This window comes from Zosterops lateralis, assembly GCF_965231275.1.
Source record: "Zosterops lateralis genome assembly, chromosome: 4".
Taxonomy (NCBI): Eukaryota; Metazoa; Chordata; class Aves; order Passeriformes; family Zosteropidae; genus Zosterops; species Zosterops lateralis.
Window position 1 is genome coordinate 30,592,106 of NC_139765.1, and position 19,802 is coordinate 30,611,907.

General features: G+C 36.9%; 1 protein-coding gene and 1 long non-coding RNA gene across 2 annotated transcripts in view; one reads left to right on the forward strand and one right to left on the reverse strand.

Moving 5' to 3' along the window:
* LOC310908456 overlaps window positions 1–19,802 on the reverse strand; it is a 337,623-nt gene that overhangs the window by 295,697 nt on the left and 22,124 nt on the right. The gene's annotated exons all lie outside the window — the stretch shown is intronic.
* The window catches only part of DCN (decorin), a 38,193-nt gene continuing 30,998 nt past the window's right edge, over window positions 12,608–19,802 (forward strand). The window contains exons 1-2 of the mRNA XM_083859508.1: window positions 12,608–13,011; window positions 16,358–16,593. Of these exons, the coding sequence (XP_083715634.1) occupies window positions 16,386–16,593 (208 nt within the window). The 5' untranslated portion in view covers window positions 12,608–13,011; window positions 16,358–16,385. The remainder of the gene's footprint in view (window positions 13,012–16,357; window positions 16,594–19,802) is intronic.

Below are 19,802 nucleotides of genomic sequence, written 5' to 3' on the forward strand. Positions count from 1 at the left end.
TGGTCCTTCCAAACATGTTCTGCAGTAATAAAAATAAAAATCTTTATTAAAGTGTATGCAAGCCAACACCTTTTCAGTACATGAAGTATATGTTCACTCTTCCTGTAATGTTTTATTCAAACTTTCTAATACAATTCCCAAAATATATGATTATATCTTGATCTGTGGTCTCATTTTAGAAGAACAGAATTTTCCCACACGTCCCACTGAACAAGCACAACTGAGCTGATGTGCAAAATTGACTTATTTATTTATGGTCCTATCCAACATCCACTGAAATAAAGGAAGAAAATTTCTTGTGTACAGTAAGATGGAGGAGTTTGCTACATCATTTAAATTTAAGCACTCACTCAAAAGTTTGTGAAAAGAATCTTTAAAATGCAAGAAGAATTTGGTTAAAGAGTTTGGGTTTGGAAGAAAATTATTATTTCTGATCATTGACACTTATTTTGGGAAATGTGTTTCTAAGTCTTTCCTACTGCAATTTATTGTTAATAAAGAACAGTGGGAAAAAATAAATCTGTATTATTATATTTCTTACTCAGAATATCACACTCACATTTTCCTTCCAAAGTGTTTGGAAGAAAAAAAGTGTTTCGGTGTTCTACTATAAGGCAAAAGAGTTATATCTAAAGAATAATAAAAATAGCCTTGAGTAAATGAGCAAAATGAACAATAATATGAGCAAATGGACTATAATAATACTATTCAAAATATTTTAATTTCTCAGCCTATTAATGCAGGAGGTTTCCTCCCAGCTTCTCATATAATCTGTTTTGTGTCTGTCTGAACAATATGTGACTGAGAATGGTATTTATTTTACTTTCACATCATACTGGGAAGTGTTCATTGTCTTCTTTTAAATAAGCATTTGGAACTTCCTGTGGCCTGTGGAAAAAAAAAAATGTTTTCTTTTAAATTATGTGCAAAGCTGGATAAGTTTGGAGAAAAGAAATTCACTTAGTGAATAATTTACTCCAAAGAGTAGGATTATTGTTAAATAAACCAAATAAAAGTTGCTAAATATGGAAAATAAATCTTTGAGGAAAAAGCCTGATTTTAAAAAATCATGCAATTCCTATGTAGTAAACAGATTTGCTTACTAATTTTTGAATGTCTGTGAGACTTCTGCTTCCCTTGGGGCCCATCCTACATGAGCTACAAAAGTTTTCCAACATGCCTCTGACAGCTTCTTGGTCTTCTGTTCTTATCATATTCTGAGAAACCCAAAAACTACGACCAGGCAACCAGCTGAAATGTCCAACTCTGTCCAACAGTGGTCAGAGAGCAGACAGGTTGCTTTTAGTGGTCTCTGTGCCACATGCAGGCTTGGAAAGAGACTAGTGCTTAATGATATTATTACAGTGTTCATTCCACTCTGTCAGTTACCTGTCATTTAGAGATGTTTAGAAAGTCCACTTTTTAATTAAGAAACTTGGAACACAGAATTTGCCTTGCAACAATATGGGTTACTTTTTCTAGGAGTCACCAGAGAAATTTGTCAGTGTGAGAGAAAGTGGAAAGAAGTATTACCCCATGGGAATGTTCAAGTGTACGTATTATTAAAGTCTCATTGGTGAATAATGTGAGAAGATATCAGAAAATATATATGTTTCAGGGGAGGAAAACTTTAAGTGATGCAGTCTGGTGAGCAATAGCTGTAGCTAGGATTTTAATCTTTCTTCATCTAGTACTCTCCTTCTCCCTTTTCTGTCTTAACTTCTGATTTCCTCCTTTAATTTATGTAATATTTTAATTTATTTCAATTCAGTTGTCTGTGTGACGTATTTTTTTCAAAAGAGCTGCTTATTCCCAGGTAACACTCATTTTTTATAGCACTATATGCTAAAGCACAAACTTTTCAAGGCATACATATTTTTGTTTACTGTGCTGACTTACATTTAGTGACATTTACTACAAAATATAATGAGTACAACTACTTTGCCTTTTCCATATCCAGCCTCCAAGAAGAGCTTTCACAAGTAAATATCTGGATTGCAAACAGTCTCTTCAATGCCAGAAAAAACCCCTGTGCTCTCTTTGTATGATTCCACAGTCCTGTTGAGTTGCAATTTTAAAGTTGCCTGGCTGTCCTTTCATGCCTACAAATCACATAAATGTGTGTCTCAGCATTAATATGTTCCCTCAGTAACTGGTTCATGAAATGGATTGCTATAAAATCTGTATCCATGTTTTCAATGTATCAATGAAAAGAAAGCCCAGGCTTGGTGGCATTGCAAATTTACTCCATAATTTCTAACTTCAGACACATTAACAGATGGGAATATCCTTTTTGACCAAATTAAATGAACCACAAGATTTCTCTGAAAAAAATATGTGCTTCCCATGAAACATTTACAAATAATCTCTGCAAGGCTAAAATGAACTAAATCAATTCAATAAATTCAATCAAATCAGTTCAATTTAAATGACTGTTAGAAGCCCAGTTTTAATAGGTTGAACATAGCCTTAGATTAAATTTCACTCTGCAATATTTACAGCAGACAAACTGAAGAAATCCAAGCCTGGAACCCCCCAAAGAGAACAGTAATCTTTGTGCATTTGTTGTGAAGTCTCAGAAAGATCTGTTACTCCAGACATTTGAAGAAGATGTCCAGCGTCATTCGTTTGCTGTTAAATGCAGAAGTGTTCAGAAATAACCTCCCCACCATATGTATAATTTTGCTGCTGAGCACTTCCTCTGCCTCCAAGACACACACAATGGAGTTTGGCTCAAATCTGATCAGAACTGATTTGCTGGGTTCTGCTGGTATTTATTGAAGAGAAGTGTCTGTGCAGGCTTTGGAGCAGTCTTTCAGTACCCCATTTTAGGATTAAATTAAGAGAATCTGTGGGAGAATCATGAATGGTTTGGATTAGAAGAGACCTTAAGAATCATAAATGGAAGAATAAATGAAAATAAGATGATTTGGATGAAAAGTGTAGCAAGCAAAATAGAGGATTAATGGATTGGAGAAGAAGGAAGTGATGACACTTCAAGAACACAAAATATTGCTATGAAGAAGACTGTCATGAGGCATCTCACAGAAAGTAAAACAAAGTGTAATTGGCTTAATTTGCAGCAGATACCCATGTTTGATATTGGGAAAGCTTTGCTACACCATCAGTAAAGCTGAGTAACTGAGTTAAGCAGGAATAAAATAAATGTGCCTGTACAGGAATTACTCAGAATCCAGGAGAACCAAGTGTTGAATGAACTTGTTCACACAGAATTCTTACATGCAACAGGATGCAGAACAGTGGCCTGTAGTAAGAATATAATTCTTCATTTATTTTCCATTTGATTGTGTTGGTTTTCTTAAAAATATTATAGAACCTGAATTTTGATTTTATTAAATATACACACACTTTGAAAAATCAGATTTCCTCTCTGGTGATTTTGTGTCTTTTTGTCTTCAATGAGATGGATGATTATAAAGACAAACAAAAATATATTCTGATGAAATAGTTTAATTTTACAGTTTCTAAAGCAAAATACATGTTGATGTAAAACCATTTTTCATGGTCATAGAAAATATCCTTTTGCCCAGTTATTTCCTATATGGAGTACGTTGTTCTCTAAGAGCAAAGAGATGGAAAGAAGAAACGGATGTACAGTTTTCTGTATCTTATGTAATCAAGAGTTTATGGGTCTTGGAGCTCTGAAAAGCTTACACAAAAATCCAAAATTCAGTAAACAGTAGATCTAAACCAAAATTAAGCTTTTACACTTAAGATAAGCCTGGGAAGTCTGGGCAAAGGGCACACAGTAGGTCAGTTATTGGTAAAGCCATTGCACATGTCACATCAGTCACTTGTGTACACCAGCTTTATACAAACAAAATGAAACTAGGGGGATAAAATGGGTAAAGTACTCTGATTTCTAGGAATGCCATATTTAAATAAGTTATATTTTGTACTAATTTACTATAAAATTGCCAGCTGCCTTAAGTCAAGGTTTCATAGTCACAGGAATCATAGGGTCAGCACAATATTTTTTGTACTCCCACTTATCACCCCATACAATGCTTATCTATCCTCTCCATGAAAGCACAATTCTTTTTCATTTAGTCTACAAACTGGCAAATCCTTAAATGCACATCACATCTTAAACAGACAAGATGAAAATATACCTTTATGTCTTGGCTAAAAACTAGAGTATGTAAAAGGTAAAATTCATATTTTTCAGAATAGGCCTAGGAATTCTTAGACAAATATTGTACAGACTTTCATCGTAAGGCTGTAATTTGACTCTGCTTTTTTTTGAAGAAAGATTTCTAGTATTATTTTTAAAAGGTTCCAACCTGAAATACAACAATGTGAATTTTCATAATCTACAGCCACTGAACTTTTATTACAAGGGGAAGGCCATATTATGGCTTTGGTTTTTAGAAATAAAATATATTGAGATACACCTTTTACGAAAAGCCATAAAAAATGGTAATCTAAAACAGGCTGAACCTTCTTTCAAGATTCAAATACTTTTAAGAACTACAAAACCCATTTTGCTGTCTCCAGTGTATTTAACAATTACATTTCATACTTTTTTGGCATCACTAATATTATTCTCCTTTAATCTGAAACATACTGTAATAAATTATGAGTTCATTATTTGAAAAAGAAACCATACAAAGAAGCTGCATGATTTGGAAAATAGCACCAAACTGTTTCAATGGACACAAAAATGGAGAGGCTGTGGGGAGACTTGCAGGAAAAAAGGGAGAATTTCAGTAGATGATCCCAGCTCCATAACTCTGTATTAAATTCATATAAAATTGCTGACCAGTAACATTCGTGGATGAGAGTCAGAACATGATCAGAAACAAGTTTATATACTGTGGTGACAAGGGATGAATTTGAGATCTACACAGAGAAAAAGGTTTTGTTGTCATTGTAGGTGGATACCTGGGCTCAACACATGAATCAGGTCTTTGAGCCTCTCAGCCTGGCCATGCCATCTCCTGTGTGTCCTGGGAACAGTCATAATAGAGTGGAGAAGAGATCCCAGTCACTTCAGGTTTAGTACTTCAAAGCCACAAAACAAAATAAAGATGTATTAAAGTATCCAAAAACCTAGGTAACCCTACCTTGTCCCTGCCAGCCTGCTGCAGTCCATAATGCAAATGTTTATTGTGTTGAAGCTGGGGCAATGCAATATCTTTGGGACACAGAAAGGAAGAGAGGGTTGCAAAATGGAGTAATTTAAACTATATATGCTTCCATCCTGGATATGCGCTTGACAAATAGATGGTGATTATTAGTTAGGCACTTCGCACTAAATATCAGATGTTCTTCAGGCTAAAATATGACCTAACATATAGCTGTAGTGGGATTTGTGGGGACAAAAAACCAAGCCAAACAAAATAAAACCACAAAAATAAGGATTTTTGTGAGGCCTAAAATGTTCTACAGAGTTTACAAGTTACTAGCATTTTCTTGGATGCATTTTTAAAACCTGTTTTTCTCACTTCTAATAATTTTTATAATAATTATTTATTTTCTCTGACTTAATTTCATTGTTTCTTTTGTCAACTCTTTCTCATTTTAAATTGACACCAGAATGAATGTCATTGCAGGCTGTGAGTGGGTTAGATACAGCATGGACTCCTCAGAAAGGTGAATTTTCTAATTATGACTGAAAGATAGACTATTCCCCTTGTGAAGCTCATTCAAATTATTTGAAGGAGATACAGTGTGCAGGAGCACAGTGAACAACATTATGAGAAATAAGTGTTCCAATCCATCCAAGTCGCATGATCCAGTTTGGAGTGGGTTTGGTTTTATAGGTGAAGAACAGTCTCTGAATAGATTTTTCCTTGCAGGCACACATATGTGACTTCTTCAGAGGCAAGCTTTCCATCTTGCAATAAAAAGTTCATACATTCATTTTGAAACATCCTGTATAATTTTTACAATTAAAGCACAATATGTTGATCCTTAAATTTCAGAGGTAGTTTCTAACTGGTGCAATACACTGATCTTTTCAAAAGCTATTAGATAGGTGGATGCCTAGTTGTTTTGTGTGTCCATCCTCCAGTGCGTTATGCAACACCTGATTTTCAGAAACTGCACTTAGAAAGTCTCTTTGAAAATCAAATCTATCAGAGGCATTTTGAAAAAATGTTAGTCACTTTTACAAATCTTTACTTAGACCTCTAAGGGTTTAGGTTCCTCACATATTTTGATAGATGAAGAGGAGTGAAGAAAATAAGTGGCTAAGTTCTGAAATGGTATAAAACACAGGATGTTACAATTTCAATTAGATGGTATCATTTGTGTCTTCTGGAGCTGTGCCCCAGCGTGCTCATAAATTTGTCTATTACATATGCAAATCTAAAAAAAAAAACAACCAAAAAACCAAAAGTGAGACAAATAAATGCAAAACAAGAATATTCACAGTAAGAGTAGTTTAAATTTTATTCAGCTGGAAGACAATGGATGTGTGCCATCCTCTAAACTAAAATGTAGCTGGTCTTTTTGGAACACAATATTCCTGAAGGTAACTGAGAAACAAATTATAAAGAAGGAAATAAAACAATGAATGATGTAGAAAAAGGTCTAGAAAAAGGATAGCCTTAAATTTTTTTAAAAAAATTTATTACCAATTAATATTCCACTTTAATTCAGTAGCTGAAGGAATTGCCATCACATTTCAAGTTTTTCCATGTAGAATTAAATAGTTTCATTTAGAAAACCACACTATGTTTTATCCAGTCTGGCTATGGAAAATTTCTGTTGAGGAGCATCAGCACCATTTTTTATTCAGAGCAATCCATTGAAGAGTTTATTTACATGAAAAAAAGTTATATATATATATAAATATATAATTTATAAATTATATATATAAAATTTAAATATTAGCCAAAGAAATGCTCAAACATGGTTAAGGCAAGCTAAAGTGAATGACTCTTCATTTGCTTAAGGAAATACAATAGATCTTTTAAAGACTCTTCCCAAAATATCCAGGACTTTTATTTTTTAGTCATTATATTGTGAAAATCCATTTGAAAGCTTTTACTACACTCTTATAAACTTCCAATTCACCATTCTTTCCTCTATAATGAAACACAGTCCATATAAAACTGGTAAGTTTTGTGATGGTATTGCTTGTATCTTCCAAGTCACCATTTTGTGTGTTTAGCTGAAGTTAGAATTTTTTTCCTCAACAGATTGCCAAAAATGAGCATTTTAATAGAGAGATAAAACCACAAAATCTTACGTAAATGTTGTTTTTTTCCTATTCCTCTCCTTTTTCTGGACTTTCCTCAGTATAACAGTCACTAGCTCCCCCTGAACAAGTTTACTGTCTGTGATGACTAAATTGGAAATCCAGGCTGGCCCCTCTATTCACGTGTTTTTCATAATCTGGGAATAGGCTGTTCAGAGCTGCACAGGATGTGCCTCATTTCGAATGCTGGTTCATAACCCATGACTAAAAGAATACATGCAAGGAATACAGTTACAACATTTGCATGAATTACTGTCATCCTTTTCTAGGGCATTGTGTAATTCAGCTGGGATGACGAAGCTTGTCCAGAGCATGATCTTAGGGCCATTAAAATGAGAATTAAGGTTTGGATTTTTTATATGAACCTTGGAAATAGTTGGACTGCAACTCAGGGTTCTGCAAAATATAGAGAAAGGCCAAAATCTGGTGAAAAAGCCGCTCACTGGAAAGAAAATTAATCTCCTCTTACCTAAACCAATCCTCTCTCCTTTTCAGTCATCACTTCCCCTTTCACAGCCCACACTCCCAAAGTGACACACTTTTCTGGGAAAATGTCTTTCAAGGGGACTTGTAGATTCCTGGAACTTCTGCTGATGTCAGCACACTCTTTCTTTCATATAAGAGATTTTCTGGAGGACAGGATTCTGCTGATGCTCACCTAGAATCCAGGCAGAATGAAATTTAATGCTGACTGTCACTGAAGCACAGAAAATGGAACATCTGAGTACGAATATTCTGTCTATTGATGTGTGTGAGAACAAACATTTTTTGCCAAACATTTTTGAACAAACACGTTTTCTTCAATTTCTTTAATTAAAGGTGAAGACGTAGAGTCAAAGTGAAGTTCTGGGATCTTTGGTCCACAATTGCTTTTACTTTTCTGCCATTCTTTGGTTGTGGTATGGCCAGGAGCTGGTAGGACTCATACAAAGTCTAGTTTTACTTATTTCCTGCATTTTTGAAGGAGAGAGGTAAGATCAATCTCAAAATGTATATCTACACTCAAAAAACAACAAAGCAGGAATTTTTTCCTCCTCAAGCACAGAAGTCAAGTTCAGAGCATTTGAAATCATAGTGAGCAGTAAGGCTACATCAATATGTGGTTAAATACTACAGCTGCTAGATAGACCTGGACAACATTATTTGATCCAGGAGAAAATAGGAAAGCCAGTGGAAATGAAAGCCAGCTTTGAGTACAGGAACAGATAGGCCTTTCCAAAGAAAAGAGACCAAAGTGAAGCGTATGATCACATGTCAGATACCTCAGCTGAGGAAAATTTTAATTAGTTTCCTAGATTTACTTGTAGATTCCACAGATGCCCTTCAGAAGAGAGGAGATGACCATTAGAGGTAACAGTACATGCTCCTGCAGAGTGGGAAACGGAGAGATAGAGACAGAAGAGACTATTCCTCCGAAAAGAGAGCTCTGTCTTTTGAAGTTTGACTGCATTTTGTTCAAACAGTTGTACAAGTATTGCTTTTCACAGAAGCATAAATAAAATGCTACTGGTAGCATACATCCAAAATCTGATACATTAGCCCTTTTGATCTGTAGAAATGTGAAGGAGTTCAGGCTGAAGATTTCTGAGGTCATAGAGCAATGAAGGAAACTTTCATACTCAGGATATCCAGAAATTACATTTCTTCTCTTTAACTACCTTTTTAGGCTGTGCCTGGGTCAATATTTACCTGGATCAGTGTTTATTAAGCAGGGTTGCATATTTACTCACATTTTTAGTAAAGGAAGTCTACTGCTAACTGTGAAGAACAGTTTACTACACTTAATTGGAAGAAATTATTATGCCTAGTGTAGAAAGAAGAGACAAGCTCTAGTACCTAGTGAATGTGGAAGATGAAATTCTAGGAAACTGTTCATAAAAGCCCAGTGTGAGATACCAAGGAGGTGGAGAGGGTTCCCATGAGGCAGCCAAGCAGGAGATCTGTTTTCATCCCTTCCTCGTGGGGATTGGCACTTACTTGATGGGGACTGGCACTTAACTAGCTGTTTTACAAGGACTTTGAGGCACACTTGCCTGCCCTCCTTTACCACAACAATGCTAACCAGTCTTTGATCATAAAAGCTGAGATTTATTAGACGGTAGCCCAGGAAAATGCCTTCTTCATTAGTGAAAACTTAGAATTATTAAGAATCTTTATCTCTGGGACACGAGACACCATGTTCCTGCAGAACAGATTCTGTTCTCCTGCTTTGGTTTCATTCCAGTAGCTTTCTGGATTGAAAGAAATGTTTTTGCCAGACTCCCTAAAAAAAAAAGGCCTTTCCATTCTCAGGGACAGACTATGTCAGTTCCTCTGAGGAGCCTTCAACCTGTTCTGGCAGCACTGGGTGCCTGCTGGACATGCCTCTCTCCCAGCTCAGCCCTGTGCTCCAGGAGCAATTTCCCCAGGAAATGCTTTCTCCTCACAGAGCAGTGTTCATCTCTTTCCTGCAGAGACTTTCACTGGACCCAGGTAGAGCACTCACCAGCAGGCAGGCTTTCTGCCTTCTTTCCCTCCACTGCCCTTTGAATGGTCCACAAAATAAGCTAAGAGCACATGAAGCAGATGCTATCCATCTAAATTTAATAACAATATTGTTATATAAACAACATTAACATGCAGTTGCCTGTAACTTTCTGGGAACCAGAATTTGAAGCAGCATGTAGCCCTAAAAGTTTGTTAAATTGGAGTAATAAAATCAGTAGTAATAGAAACCTAGACTCTTCTAATATATTTTTTTTTGTATTGACTAAGCAGTGGTCAAAGTAGGTCAGACTGAGCTGATTGATGCTAGGCCCTGTGTATGGTCAAGGGCCATAAAATTACATAATGACTTAATATTGTTCTTTGGGTTTTAGGCTTTTTAAAGGTTGTTTATCATCTTAGTAGTGACACAGCAGGGGGCAAAGAGTGGAATTTAAGGAATACTTGCATCAGAAAGGATCTGTATTCCCATGAAAGCACACAAATATTGTGTGTCCAAAGAAGAGCAAGGAAGCTGGTGAGGGGTCTAGAGTGTAAGTCCTAAGAGGAGCAGCTGAGGGAGCGGGGGTTGTTTAACCTGGAGAGAAGGAGGCTCAGGGGTGAACTTATCACTCTCTACAACTGCCTGAAAGGAGGGTGTAGCCAGGTGGGGGTTGGTCTCTTCTCCCAGGAAACGGATGGTAGGATAAGAGCAAATAGCCTCAAGCTGCAGCAGGGGATGTTCAGGTTGGACATCAGGAAGAATTTCTTGATGGAAGGGGTGATTAAGCACTGGAACGGGCTGCCCAGTGACGTGTTGGAGTCACTATCCCTGGAGGTGTTCAAGAAAAGACTGGATGTGGCACTTAGGGCCATGGTCTAATTGACAAGGTGGTGATCAGTCAAAGGTTAGTCTCAATGACCTTGGAGGTCTTCTCCAACCTAAATGATTCTGTGATTCCTTGATTCAAAACAATTAATAGGGTATTACATCAATATTCAGTGTCCCAAGTCTTCTCCCATTCAGTTGCTCTGTTCCACCTAACTCCGTTTTCCATTTCAGGAAGGGCTGGACACCTACAACATTCGTTTTCTACTTCTGAGTATCAACAGGTACCATAGCTGTTTTCCTCATTCCTAAAGCTAGTAATATCTTTTCTCCTCTGAGCATTTTGGAATGGACTTCATGAAAGGAAACAGAGCCTCCAGTTCATCCAGCAAGCACCCTCTTCTCCACCTGTTCCCACCTTTATCTTCATATTTTGATTTGACTCTCCCTAATGCCTAAGACAAGGAGAAGGAGAGATGGCTGTTCGTCCCCCCTCTGCCTCTAAAGAAATTACTGAGGCATTAAATTACACCAGCTTTCAACTCCATAACAGATATCAGAACAAACGTATTAAGGCTTTGCTGGGAAAGGATATGAATGGGTTTTGTGAAGCAAACTGACAACAAGTTTACCCTGACCTGTTCCTCATCAAAATCTTGCTTTGAAATGTTTTTAAACACCAGATGCAGCTGGTGACCAAGGTTCAAATAACTGACATTACTAAGATGCAGCCAAGATTTCAACAAGCCTCATGGTGACACTTCTGGACACAGATAAGGCTTTGTTGTAAGCATGAAAGCTTGGAACACCACTAATCATATGTAGGAAAATGTCACAACAAAAACCATTAGCAGTCTTGAATCCAGTGGAGATGCAGGGAAAAGAAGTTAGCTTAAGGACTAGGGGTGAATAACTGATCCTTAACTTTTAGAGGGAGCTATATAAGGAATCTGTGATGTAACATGTCTGATTACATCTTTGTTCTACAGAGACCAAAATTAACAGACAATTATTCTCTCATGCTTTCTTCCACCAAAGGAAAACAATTATAAGGTCTATAAGTGCTCTTCTTGAATTTAAATGAGGAGGACAGCTAAAATTTCAAGAGTCTATTGTGTTTCTAAAAATTCTTTTAAACATCATCTTGCAGGCTTTAATTTCAGATTTGCACCTGGCCTTTGCCTAGGGGCAGAAATAAAAAGGATACAAGTCAAAACACAGAGACAGAAGCCTTCAGTATTTAGATAGGAAAGCTAACAGCACAGTGAAGCTACACATGTTCACAATGTGTTTGGATTACTAAATAAATAGTAATTATTGTATTTGCTCTCATTTCAGTTTTCAAAATTTCCCAGTGATAGAAAACCTGCATTTTAGCTTCCACTGACATTTGTATAAAACCTGAAAATACTAAAATAAAATAAAATATAAATCTGGACAATAAGTCAGATACATTTTTCTTTCCATGTTTTAAAAAAATCTCCTCTGTCTCTTAAAAAAACCCAACTAACCAAAAAAATCAACCCACTAAAAAATTAAAAACAAAAAAAAAAACACTAGCCCAAAACCCAAACAGTTAAAGCTAATTTCCCCTCTGTTTTGCTGTCCTGGTGAGAAGGCAGTGAAGGAAAAAAGAAAAAAAAAAAAAAAAACAAACAAACAAAACCAACAAAGTTTATATAAAGCAGCTCTAACCACAAATGTTAGAATCATTTTACTAATGGAAACATGATTTTCATATTTTCATGTATATCAAAACTATGCTGTAGTTTCAAAAAATACATACAAACTCTATTATTAGACAGGATAATAATATATTGAACTATATGCTACTTAGTTTGACAATGATTATAGCATAAGCAAAGGCAGGTTGATATCTGTTTAAATAGTTTTACTTAAAGCTATTTTCTTCCCTTTTCTTCTGATATTAATCTCCACTTTGCCTAACTCAAAGATAAATTTTGTATCATTTCCTTGATTTCAAAATACTATAAAGAAGAGGAACAGCTAAGCATTTTTTTTCATTAATGAGTCATAAAACCCCCATAGTTAAAACCAGGAAAACTTTCCTAAAGATATGTCTTAGGGACATAAATAAAATAAGTAGGATGAATTACAGCTAAGAATCTGTTTTATAATGTACAAGTAGTTTTGGATTGTAAACAGATGAAAGAGAAATAAAGCAAATGAAAAAGAAAAAGGAGGAAAAGAAAGCAAAAGAGCTGATAAAGTTTCTGGCTACAATACAGGAGACATATCATTACCATATGATCTAATGTGGGTGTCAGCCTGGATTGTGTTCATTGAGAGAAACATTTTTTAACTGTGCTATGGAATAGAAGCAGGAGGGTTTTCCACCAAGTGACAGTCACTGAGCTGAATTTACCCCCTCCTCCTTTCCACACCTGCAAAGCCTTCTGCCTGGGTTGAATATTTAGTTTAATTACATCTCAGCTTTGAGAGCTCCTGTTGCAAATCCCTGGATTAAAAGGTACGGTTTTTAGTAATTCTCCTGAACTACGCTGTACTAATAAAACTTCAGGCAAGTCTATAGCAAGAACTATTTGAATTTTAAGAGAAGCAAGTTAAAAATCCTACTAAAGGTTTAGTAATGTTAAGTTTTCTATGCAGCACTTTTGTTTCTTGGAAACATGAGAATACATTCTCAAAGGCTGTGCAGATTTTGTACTGTTTATTTGACTATTCTGTCTCTTGTTTTGATTTGTATAAGCACTGCTATAGTTCTTTCTTTTTCTTTGCTGTAAACTTTTGCAGCAGTATATTCTCTGCAATCCAGTGTTTAGAATCGGTGATATAGAGTGTAAAAAATGTGTCTATGCTTACATTTCTGCTTTAAACTGTACTCTGTTATTTCTTTCTCATGTGTTTCTTCATATATATTTCAGACAGTGATGAATATAATTTCAATTTCAGAGAAAAAAAAGCATAGTAGTAAGTTAAGCAGGCTCTGTGTTCGCCTTTGTAATGTTAGAAAGTGCTATATTACAGGGAACAAACAAGGGAATCATGTTTAAATAAAGCCCTTATGAATGAAATAGTAGAAAATAAAATTCTTGCAGTTGAAACTCCTGTTAACAGAGTTTTATTCTCTCTCAAACTTCCAACTTCTATGTTTGCATGTCTAGACTTTATTGCACAAAATGGGCAAAACATAAAATGGAGGGGATTTTTTTGAAACTGGAAAATATTGTTTAGCTTGTTCTTTGTGGAATTTTGAGAGATTTCTGACAGTAGGTGAACTAATAATTTAACCTTACTGTTAAGGTAAACTGACAAGAAGACCACCAATACAGTGGTGACGTGAACTGATGAAGCATATTTTCAGTGGTATTTTAAAACGAAATGTGGCCAAGCCTATGGTATAGTTTCCTCTGTTTGTGGAAAAGTCTTCTTCATTGTAAACACATAATTAAAGGAATTTTAAACAGTTATGTCCTGAAGACATAAATATTGTGTCACAGAATTCAGATTTTTTTGTCCTTTCTACATTTTTGTTGTAAGTGAAGTGTAAACATTTCTTGGTGGAACAGTTTTGTGTATATCTTTTCTTTTGTTTATGTTCAATTACACATGCAAACAATAGGAACAGATACATGAGTCTGCAGAATGAATATATGACTGAAGATTTCTGTTCCTATATCCAGATTAACATGTAGCTTGTGTCTGCTGTTTTCTCTGCTGTATCCTCAGATTATATACTTCAGTGTCCTTTGTTGTCCTACGGTTTCAGTTTTTCTTCATAGCCACCTCTGATTTTATTACACTTCTTGCAAAACAGGGACCAAAGGAAAGGCCTGCTACAGAGTTTAACCAACATAAATTAAGTCATCAATATTAATGTGAATAATATTAGTGTGAAGACACTTCCAAAGAGCTTTGTCTTTTTTTTTCTTTTTTCTTTTTTCTTTTTTTTTTTTCTTTTTTTTTTCCTTTTTTTTTTTCCTTTTTTTTTTTTTTTTTTTTTTTTGGTTTTCTGAGTGGTAGTAATTAAACTCCAGGATAAGATCCTGATTGTGCATTCTTGAGATGGGTGGTACTTCAGCAGTGACCCTGAGAGGGAACAAAGAAGTCTTAAATATTTTGAAGTGTTTTAAAATCATAATAATACATTAAAAAAAAGGCTGAGGAAGTTCTTTAAAAATTCCTGACTGCCACTGCCATTCAAGGATTATTAGCATGCAGTATTCCCAATGTTTACTTTTATTAATATAAATTCTGAAAAATAATTTGTACTGGGGTAATGTTTTATTGATCATTTTTACAAGGCAGCTTATTGTGATGAATGGTGATTATTTAGCAAAATTTTCTTCTCATTCCACATTATTAAGTTGCATTTTTATTTTGGAGTAATTTTCACATGATAATTACTATTTCAAAAATCGTGTTTTAGATTAAGCCCTGGTAAGAGCTCACTACCATGTGTTAACAGCACTTTGCTGTGATATCCTGAGGTGTCCCTGTGCACTCTGCCTGCACTGGCAGGGGTGTTGTTGGGAAAGGGACACAGCCCCAGTGCCAGTGGGGGGCCAGGGCAGGAGGCAACATGATCCACATGGGGACACAGCCTGCCCCTGCTACAGGTCATGGGTTTTCACAGCACTGGCTTTCAGGGACATACTAGAAATTCTCAGGCTGATGTTGGGGTCTGTGATCCCACCCAGTGCATGCAGTAAGTAGAACAGAAGAACTTGCCTGTCCAACTAAGAAAACAAATATAGATCTTAAAGAGACAACATAAACAGTGTTTTACTCCATTTGATTTAACTTTGAAGTTTTGGGATATCTGAAAATGTTAGATACATGTTCGTATAAGAAAATTGTATTCAGATGATTAGCTGGTCTTTACAGCCTTGATACCAACCTGCAAACAGTTATGTAATTTCTCCTTAGTGTACAACAAGAGAAGTAGCACAACTTAGAGTGTGTTGAAATACATCTAGGCCTAAGTCCTGAGAACATGTATTAAGCCAGCTTTTCTTGTTAATATCTATGGCAATACATACTTGTGTAAAATTTCTCCTGACCATGAAAGTCTGCAGAATGAAGCCCTGAAGTCCTATTAGAAGGTGTGCACACAACACTACAAGCATCAATTCAAATGTTCATGCAGTACAAACCGGAGGATTCTCAGGGTGGATGTCAAAATTCAGAAAGAAAGCAAAGAATATTCAATAAAACACAACATTTTATTCCATTTTATTGTGCTGTTTGTACTAGGAAAGAAGTATAGTGCATTTAAACTAAAGATCTTCCCCTCACTTTCCCCTTACCCTGTCACTAAATCCTACTCTTTCTCAGTCAGTTTTATTAGGCTATAATTTAAATCATACAGCAAGTTGACACCTAAAAATATTTCTCAAGACATGAAATACTGAATTACAGTGAGTTTGGGAACCTCAGGTTTGTCCCCAGGGGTCAAACCCATTGCTATGAAATAAATGCTAATGAAATCAAATAGACTGTTACGTTGGCAGAAAACAGGCACATGGAAAATGTGGCTTATTGCTTTGACTCTTTTGCATCACAAAGTTGACAAGGCTGCCTGTTCCTAATAAATATTACTCTAAATATGCAAACAGATGTGTTTACAGTTGCCTTCAACTTGGTCTGAAAAAAAAAGCAAAAAAAAAAAATCCTATTGACAAGCAGTTACCAGACTCCTATCACATAACTGTCCTGAATTTTTACAATTCAGTTTTCTTTTATTGAAAGGAACAGTTATGCAATTGGTGGATGAGCTGGATCTCCTTCAGGAGGAACTGTGCAGCCATGGGAAACTGCTACTTTTGTTGTTAATCCTCTGCCTTGAATCCTAGGTTCTGCTGGGAGTCGATGAACTAAGCCATGAAGAAGTTGGCTCTGCTCTTTGTCCTGCTGCTGCCAGCATGCTTGGCCAAGCCATTCCACCAGCAGGGCCTCTTTGACTTCATGCTGGAGGATGAGGGCTCAGCCGACATGGCTCCAACGGATGATCCTGTCATATCCGGGTTTGGACCAGTGTGCCCCTTCCGCTGCCAGTGCCATCTCCGTGTGGTGCAGTGCTCTGACCTAGGTAAGCCCAAGAGTACTCCAGAGGCTCTGTACCTGCATCCTGCCCACGGGCCAGCAGCCCAGATGGTGAGGCTGCCCTGTGCCGTCTCTCCCTAACTGGCTTTTTCCAAAGAAATGTCCTACAGTTGGAGTTAACCAGAACTTACTATACAAAGTAGGCCACAGAGCCCTGGCAAAGTGGGCATTTATTGTGACCATGAAGAATGTTTGATTTTTGTTAATGTATATTTTGAATGTGCACATTTCATTTGTTCTTTGAAATGCCACAAATTTGTCTCGCAGAGAAAATAACTTTTCAAAGCTACTCCTTCAGATGAATATTAAGTAAAGGCAGTGAGGTCAGATATGGGGATGGAAATCTTTTAAAAGGTTCTAAACTGCGTGGTCCAGGGTCCAACACCTTTAATCACACTGTCTAGTACCCCAACACAGAAGTTATTCCATTTCCATAGGAATACATGAGCATGAAATAATCAACTGAATCATATATCCTCGAACCAGCTCTTCAGAGTAAAGAGCTTGGAAACACACCAAAATAATGAACACATTATGGAATTCCTTATTAAATATCTTTCTAGACACTATATAAGCTGAAACCATGAGAACATTTCTCACAAACTTTCCTTACTCCCTTATGTAAGGGAAGGGTTTGTGTGCACAGTCAGAGTAGCAGGATATGAAGCCATGTCTGCCATCACTATATCTGACTTTTCCATGCAGAAGTCTCAAGTAATGAAGTTGACTTCAGTGAGACTGCTCTTAGTTTAAACCAATATTGTTCAATCTTAATTAGTGTACAGTGCAGAATATCAATTAGAGTCAGTTTTGCTCACAAGCAAACAGACAACTCATTATTTTATAGACCCTCTTTTTCCTTAAGTCTTCTCCCAGCTCTTTAAATGTATAGCTGGCTGTTCCCATTTTACCATGTTATAACATTGGCTTTGATAATTACTTTAAGTCCACCGATTATGATCTGTGTCTCATTGTGGTGGGGGTTCTATAATTACAGAAAGGAGGGGAAACTTTAGCTACACCCCTAGAAACTTGTGTGAATTCATTAAAGTGAGCCACATAATTACACAACAGATATGTTTGGCAAAGACCCAGTGAACGATGCAAGTCATGTTGCACAAAACAGTGTGGGCTAACCTAGCCATTCATTCATAAAGCTTCCACAGTACTGTCCCTCTTGAAAAATATTTTCCTTTTTTTACCATTTAGGTGCCAGAGAGAACAAACTTGGAGTGGGGAGTGGGGAGGAGGTTGCCCCACATACCATGAAAGTCTTAGGTTTTATTGTTGTTACACTTAGTAATGCTGATGGAATTTAAGTTATTTTGAGAACTTGTTCTCAGTCTGCTTCAATTCTGCAGAATCTAATGAGCTTTCACTTGGTAAAAAAGTAGAGATATTCACACAGGGACCCTTTGCTCCTGTACTTGCTCCTGTGGCCATACACTTCTCCTTCATACACACATGATTTACAGTCCATTGCATCAGATACTTCTGGGTTAGTAGAGTCCCATACTGATAAGGAGACTCAGAAATACAGTAATTAAGGCCCCAGGTCAGCGTTTCCTAAATAACTTCAAGCGGGGTGAAAAGAAAGAGATATATTTTGAGCTTTCTTTAAACCCTCATGCTGCATATCATGCTATGAAAAATTGGGCTTTGGATCAGCTGGGCTGATAATACCCAACCCTTGGGTACAAAGGAAAAGAGATCTCCCTGGGCTCAAAATATGCAGCTGTAAAAAATAAATAAGTAATATTTCCCTGGCAGAGCTCAAGGAAGTAATTATCAAGCAGGGGCAGCCTTGGCATTAAGTTTCACCCATCATTGTCGCATGTGACAGCCCCTGATGGGACACGGCCCAGCTGGGAGGCTCATGAAGACACAGGTCTGCTGACTGTCCTGCAAGCAGGGGCAGGAGAACTGTGTGTCACCTGAATTCACTCCTGTGTGACAGACCCAGGCAAAGTCATATTTACCTCCTGACTTGAGAAAAGGCACTTGATGGACTTTTGTTGCAAACTATGCAGTTGACCTTGTATGCTCTTGAGCTGTAGGATGAAGGGTGCTGGTGTTTCAGGGATCAGGAGGGCAATTTGCACATGGAAGGCATGAAACTAGCAGTGACAGTTCTGCCTCCCTGTTAACCCGTGCTCCTGGCTTGCCTCTCCCCTCAGCTCTGGGTGTTTCCAACCCAACCAAATTAGCTACAAATGTCCTCCAAAATTATCAAATTTAGTCATCTAGCCCCATGGGTACTAGTTGAAGAAAAAATAACAAGGGTCTTCACCTTCCTAAATAAATTCTCACAAAGGAAAATTGAAACCTGAGTCGAGGTCCTTTTCCCTACTCACTCTCTGGCATGGAAAGAGGGTTTACAGCCATGGGTGAAGGGGGCATGCCAGAGCAAGGCAGCAGGAGGACCCTAACATGGACCCTAATATATGGAGGCATCTCCTCCTCCTCAGCCTGGTTGTTTTTTTTTTTTTTTTTTTTTTGTGCCTAAATGGGCATTTTCTACTTGTAGATTCTTACTTAATAATGAAACAAACAATCATCTGACACAGAGTTATGTGAATAAAGCATAGGAGAACTATTGGATCCAGAGTCCAGAGATCAGATTTGTCCCTTTTCTCATGAGCACTGGATGGGAATAATAAAAAAATAAAATCCAAGTTCAATAAAAGCAGTGAAAAGAAATGTCCAGTGGTCCAATTACACTCTCGTCAGCTGAATTTTTGCATTCCTATAGTCTTAAACTTCAGACACATCTTCCTAAGCACACACCTAAAAATTAATTTATTTTGCTTCCCAGCCAAGAGCTGAGTTGGCAAGAAGGAGAATGCTGCCTTCTCACATCCTGAAAAAGAATTCTCTCTAAGTTTTGGTTACTGATGGATCAAAAGCATGTGCCTACATTTCATGACATGTGTTACCTTTGTGAACAGGCTCAAAGGTCTCATCAAGGAAGGCCACAGTGCTAGCTTTATAAATGTGCTGCCTTTTGAATCTGCCCCCTGTTTTTAAAAGGGGGGTCACAGGTTCCCTTTTTGATCATTCTTCAGTATGAGGCATTGCTGTGCTATATCCAGGCTTTCCATAGAAATCACAAACATCTTCTTTATTAGAGCACAGTACAGGTGGAGAGTAACTGATGCAGCTGCTCAGAGGCCACATTTCCTGTCTTAAAGTAAT